Source organism: Coccinella septempunctata, chromosome 4, assembly GCF_907165205.1.
Source record: "Coccinella septempunctata chromosome 4, icCocSept1.1, whole genome shotgun sequence".
Taxonomy (NCBI): domain Eukaryota; kingdom Metazoa; phylum Arthropoda; class Insecta; order Coleoptera; family Coccinellidae; genus Coccinella; species Coccinella septempunctata.
The window spans coordinates 18,418,045-18,424,549 of record NC_058192.1 but is presented as its reverse complement, the minus strand read 5'-3'; the positions used below and the strand labels follow the sequence as shown (position 1 = coordinate 18,424,549).

Sequence of the window (6,505 nt, the reverse complement as noted above, 5' to 3'; positions counted from 1 at the left end):
ATATATTCTTACTAACAATTTTTCATTTTTTTCTTTTTGTCTAAGATATTGGGGGAGAAATCCCCAGGAAGAAACCTCAACAAATTATCTTTAAGTCAATGTTCACTTAAGAAATAGGTAAATGGCAAAATGCTGGATTTCTCTCATGGATTGAAATAAGATTGACATGATTTCATCGATATGCAATCAATTTATTCATTCAACTAAATAAATATATAATATATAAATTAAGACAATTTTATGTCTAAGAGAGATCGGGTATGGCACTGGAATGAAATTTCGAAATGATTCTCTTCAAAAACTCGTCTGCATCACCCTGTTTTGGGCTCTGAGATCCATTCCTCTTGGGCTTATTACTACCAACGTAGCCTTCGGCGTAAATTGGAACTAAGGCCTGATCAGGAGCTACTCCAGCTATTGCCGTAGCTATTGGCCTAGCTACAGCCAAGCCATTGGGTCCTACAACAGCTGTGGCTACTGGTTTACTTGCAGCTATACCGCCTTCTCCTGATAGTAAAAAAATTGACAGAGATTACAACTTGAACGATGAAGCAATGTATTTGAATGTATTCATTAAAATGCCTAATAGAAATGATGCAACATGTTATAAAGTAATGACTCAGTTTTAAGTATCAGTATTACATTACTTAGTATATGGTCAAAGTGTCCCAAATTCGAAGTTCACTGAAACCATCTTGCGATTATAAGAGTTACAGAAAAATTGACTTCAGAACTCTTTTTTTTGAAATACTAATATAATATTATTATAAAAAGCTTATGATTATAGCTATAATCTCAATTGACTTTCTAATTACAGGCTCATTCTGAGAAATAACTCTTCAACTATTTCGCTGTCTCTTAGTTTCTGTTTGAGATGTTTCAAATTTTTTTTTCTTGTTTTTCGATAATTTCGACCTTTTCATGAATGTGCTATATTCGAAGAATAATAATTTCGATTTTATTGATGGCAATTTCCCATTAAAATGAGCTGTTCACAAAATTCAGCTGTTTTATTATTATATTATAATCAGACACTTGAAGAATTATATTTAAAAAAAATGTAAAATATTTCAACAAATAACATTTCCGAAAGTACGATAACGTAATGATCTTTGATTATGTTGGAAAATAATGGTGAATCATTTGAAAAACACCAATTTTCCTCTACAGCTCTTTTATTGAAACAAACTTCAGCAAACTATTAAAAAAGTATTTTTTCAGAAACGCTCTTCAGTTCGAAAACGCTTGAAGATATCTATGATTTTCTCCCCACCTCTCATATTTCTCGATATTTTTTTAGTGAGTATCGAATTTAGGATACCCTGTGCCCTGTACAAATGAAAAAGTAATTTCAATGTAATAAGCATCAATCAATATTAGTTACCTGCTACGGCTAATCCAACCGGCATGGCTTCGGCAACCGAAGCGTTATCTGGAGGAAGATTTATCTCAACCGTATCGTCCCCATTCTCCTCTTCTTTTTCTCCTTTTTCCTCCTCTTTCTCCTTCTCTTTTTTCTCTTGTTCTTCCTTTTTACTATCTTCACCAACTTTGTTCCACCATTTACTTGTTTCCTGTTCTTTATTCTTCTCATTGTTGTTACTTTCCGTTTTCACCTCAGTGGTCTTGTTCACTCTTTTCTGCGCTTGTAGCTTATTTTTCTTTTCGAACCAGGCGCTGAGTCCTTCTCTGTTCTCGAAGTCCGGATCTGATTTTTCTTGTATTTTAGTTAACTGTTCCGCTGCTTCAGAAATTTCGTCCATGTTCTCTTGATAAAACAGCTGTTCCTCCTTAGTGAGTTGTCCTTTCTTTTTTGCTTTGTCTTGGAGAGAGAGTATATTCAGAGCTTTCATGTTTATCAGTCTGACGTGATCGTCGAATTTCTTCTCGAATTTCGACGGAAGCTGTGGATATTCGAGCTCTGCTGGGTTTATTTCCTCTACCTTGTTATCTTTGTCTGGATCTGGCGTCTTGATTATGTTGGTTGTCACTGTCCCATTAGCATTTTCTACGATCTGTAACGACTGACCTTTGCCGCCTCCATAAAAAGGAAGGAGCGTTACTCTTGTCGTTCCCTCGGCCCTGCAATGAAAGGACCATAAGACTTAAGAAAATAATTGAGCATTTTATACTGGATTGAATTGGGGAATAAACCAGGATGGAATCAGAGAAATCTTTTTCGAATTCCTGGCATCACTGAAATAATAAAATGAAATTGGTTTGTTGGTCAAATCCATTTCAGTATGCAAGCAAGATTGAACCATCTTTTTCATTCATTCATTGCTGTATCCCGTTACCGGGAATTAATCTACAAAAAGACATAAAAAGAACAGACTTATAATTTCTTGGGGCTAACTGCGACTGTGTGCCCTCCTGTGACTGAAGAGACCCAACCGTGACCTACAGATCCTTCCACACTCCGGGCATGGATAGTCACCAACCAGATCTGGCCGCCGATGAATTCTTCTCGGGTCTCCTTTATAACTGTGCACCATAGATCTCCGCTGTGACCTGTCTAACGCTAGTTGCTCCCAGTTATGATTGGCATTAATTGATTTTAGGGATTGATGTAGTGTATCCTTAAACCGCTTATACTGGCCTCCTGGTTTCCGGGCTCCCTCTGCCAATTCGCCATACAGAGCTATTTTGGGGAGTCTTGTGTCTCGCATCCTCAGAATGTGGCCGCTCCATCTGAGTCGGGCCCTCGTTACTTGAGTCTCAAATGTTGTACAACTCGCGCGTTGCAAGACTTCTGCATTCGAAACTTTGTGGAACCATCTGATGTGCATTATCTGTCTTAGATGACGTTGTTGCGTTTGTTCAAGCTGTTAAATATGTCGCCTGTAGGGCGTCCAGCTTTCGCTTCCGTAAAGATGCGTTGGGAGGACGACTGCTTTGTAAACAGCTGTCTTGGTCTTCAGATTGAGGTCGTGATTTTGAAACACTCTGACCTTTTGCTTCCAGAATTGCCGAGATGCCGAATTGATACGGTTGTGTATTTCCGTGTCTAGGTTAGCCCTAGTATTTATGAAGCTTCCCAAGTATTTGAACTGCTCGACCTGTTCTAGGGTTTCATTCTCCAGGCTGATATGTGTTTGAAGGCTTTCTGGGGGACTTACCAGGATTTTGGTTCTGTCGATATTGAGTCTAAGGCCTAAAGCTTCGTATATATGTTTATAGGTGTCCAGCATTATCTGTAGATCCTTAACCATCTTATGACTCAATTAAGTCTTATTAATTCAACTCAAACAGCTCAACCTTAAAGTAAATTGGCTCTGTATCTAAATTGGAATGAATATTTTCGAATCGGGATGAACTGGGAAGTCAACAAAGTTCTTGGACATACCCAATCCAAACGCCGAAAACAATTGAAAGAGATCGAAACAGTTATTTTATTTTATCAATTATGATTAGCCCTTGCCCATCGCCCATCGCCCATCGCCATCGAAGTCTCAAATCAAATACCCTTTTTGGCCTTATTATGCGTTTATGTGTACCCACTACAAACTATGAATTTGAAGTTGAAAAGCAGTTGATTTAATGTTTGCAGTTATCGAATTCGAAAGATGTTGGACACATAGTGAAGAGTGAAATTTTTCCAGAATTCAGCCCGAGGTTTTCAGTTTACAACCCTATTCACTTCTGAATCTACAAAAGTTTATTCTCCATTCTTAAGAGTAAAACAAATATTTGACTCAATTCATTCATTCTTTGCAGTTTTGCAAGAGTGGCCTAGGTAAGTACCAACATTGCGATAGTCATTGTTTACAGACTTGCTTCGAATTTGAAATCGAAAGCACGCAAAGACCTCATTGATTTGATTTCTGCAAAGCGAGTTGAGTCAAGGTTAATTGCACAATTTCTTACTGGATATTGTGGACATCCACTAATAATTATTCGAGAAAAATGTACGGCTATGTGATTTGACCGCCAATATGCGTGATGTGTGTATCGAGGAAAATGCACCTGGAATAGTAATTTCACTGTCTTCTGACAAAGATTTTGACACAGAAAACAACTGGGAAATTTCCTCCGAAGGCGGCATATTGAAAGGATTCCTTTTCTGGAATGAATCATGACGATTTCAGGAAATACTTTATATGATAATTTGATGGGATGATGCGGCGAATTTTGCTCATTATGCTTATTGTGAATTTGGTATAAAATTTGTGTTTTGCGAATTGTTGTTATCGTTATGTATGTCAAGGAGGATCTGAATTTTGATTTATTTGACGAGTGAAAATAACTATCGACCTTGTTTCATTTTGAGCATGAAGGAAATATAATAGGGGATTATTTATGGCTTTCGAAAAATGACATAAAATGCTGGGTTTGATTCTGAATTTGAAGAGGTGTAGACATAAGACAGATAATGCCTTTTTATTCAAATATGGTGCAAAGATCTAACCAGTAACTTTATAATTCAATTTTTGTTATTTGAAAATATGTATATACTCCTCATCCCTATTTTAATTCATTAAGTTAAATGACATAGTTCAGTAATACGAAGTTGAGCAATTACACGTATCATGGTTTCCATATTTCCCAAGACTCATTGTGGCCCATGTCATTTGAACAGGGAAGCAAGAAATCACATACGTAAACATGTGGAATAATTCGTTGTAATTTCTTATGATATATTCTTATGTATGAAATCATCACCAAAAGGGTGATTACATCTGGGAGCTATGAGCTATCTGGATAATATACATATATTCATATTATCCTGATTCTCCATAGGTACCGAAGTACCCCTCAGAAGCTCCGTAAAGCAAATCTTTTGGTGTTCGATAGTTTTCTCATTTAGGTCTAATATAAAGGGTGTTTTCTAATTGAATGTCAATATTTATGGGGGTGATTTTTGGGCCCATTTTAAGAAAAAAACTTCATATGAACATATGTCCTAAACGTCTTATCTTTTGAGATACAGTGAGGTAAAGTTTTGAAAAATGAATCATTTATTATCAATATCTACAATACCACCTCAAATATTTCAATGAAATTTGTCATACATGTATACTATGAATCAAGAGGCATTTTTTAGTGTATCACTTTTTTCTTAATTTCCACCAGTGGCGTTCGTACGTGATTTGACCTACCTATTTTAGCAGACAATGATGGTACGCCACAGATTTTTGATGAAATAAAAATTATTTTTGAAATTCCCAATCATTTATTACCAAAATTGATCACTTGACTTTTTTTAATCCGATTCACGGTTTCCGCTTAAAAAAATAAAAACCGTTTCTCTGCATGATCATAACAATATCCTTAATAGATACATATATGACAATATCACCATGCAGGGACATACGTATATTTTATTTTTTAGGTGAAACCCGTGAGTCGGATTAAAAAAACTCAAGAGATCAAATTTGCTCATGTCAGTGGCGTGTCACTGACTGTCTAAATAATACCAGCCTGTATCTCAAAAGGTAAGGACATATGTTCATATAAAGTATTCTTCTTAAAATGGGCCCAAAAATCACCCCCATAAATATTGACATTCAATTAGGAAACACCCTGTATTGTGGGCTGTATTTATAGGTACGTTAAATTTATTCACTTTGAATAATTTGAGCAATAGTTTGCAGAATGAAAAACTGATAAGTGATTAATGAAAAATAAATTGTTGATTTTTTCTTTTTGATTTCACGTTGCAGAAAGGTTACTGCCATGAATTCTAATCTTTTCGCGCTATCATTGTAATCATTGAACTCTAAAAGAAGAACTCTAAAAAAAGAAGTTCTTTTAGAGTTCATTGATTGTAATATACGATTTTTGCAATCTGAGAGTTTGCGCAAATGGATAGATACTGTCATCTTCCCTCTAAAAGTTAGGAAAGTTAATCAAGTTGCTCCTCGTTTAATGTCAGATGTCTCTAGGTTATATTTCTACATCATATTCGCTGTTTATTTCATTTTTGTCGAGGTTTGAGTTGTGTAGCTCTGACGAAGTCTAATGAGACCAAAACCATAGTTAGCCTCTATTCTTTCTCGACGAAATAAATGGTATTTCTTTTAATACTCTGAGTCAAAGTGGTTTGTTACTTGGATTTAGATCTTAACATTTATTGATTGAAAATCAGCGGAGGTTATGCATACGAACTATTAATCATCAGTCACCCTCCTTACTCTGGAATCATATATGATTAGGATTCAACATCTTAAATTCACAACCATAATGTCAAGTCCAATGAAAAGTTCTCAAGCTCATTTATAGTCGAATATTGCGGTGAAATCATCATGTGGGGGGTTCAAACTGAAGTGAACCAAGTCCATTCAGCCTAGTATTGAGATGAATAATTTAGAAGTTGTTTATCACCAATTAAATCAAAAGTGATTTCTTTATTTAGTATTATTTTTATGTAAGCATATGCTTACATTCAAACTTTTTAAAATCTAAGGAAGTCACTTTTGAATTAATTGGTGATAAACAACTTCTAAATTATTCATCTCAAAACTAGGCTGGATGGACTTGGTTCACTTCAGCTCTGAACCTCTCA

At 35.6% G+C, this 6,505-nt stretch overlaps 1 protein-coding gene across 1 annotated transcript; it reads right to left on the bottom strand.

The window, feature by feature from the left end:
* Positions 1 to 244: 244 nt before the first annotated feature.
* Positions 245 to 3,762, bottom strand: LOC123310867 (101 kDa malaria antigen-like). The gene is made up of 3 exons (XM_044894550.1): positions 3,749 to 3,762; positions 1,385 to 2,082; positions 245 to 507 (listed from the first exon to the last, which is right to left on the bottom strand). Exons 1-3 carry the CDS (start codon positions 3,760 to 3,762, stop codon positions 245 to 247), a joined length of 975 nt encoding a protein of 324 aa, XP_044750485.1.
* Between the last annotated feature and the right edge of the window lie 2,743 nt (positions 3,763 to 6,505).

Excerpts from the sequence above, each read along its gene's own strand:
- LOC123310867 (XM_044894550.1), bottom strand. Across the intron at positions 508-1,384 it reads GGTTGGATTAGCCGTAGCAG|GAGAAGGCGGTATAGCTGCA; the intron begins GTAACTAATATT and ends TTTTACTATCAG.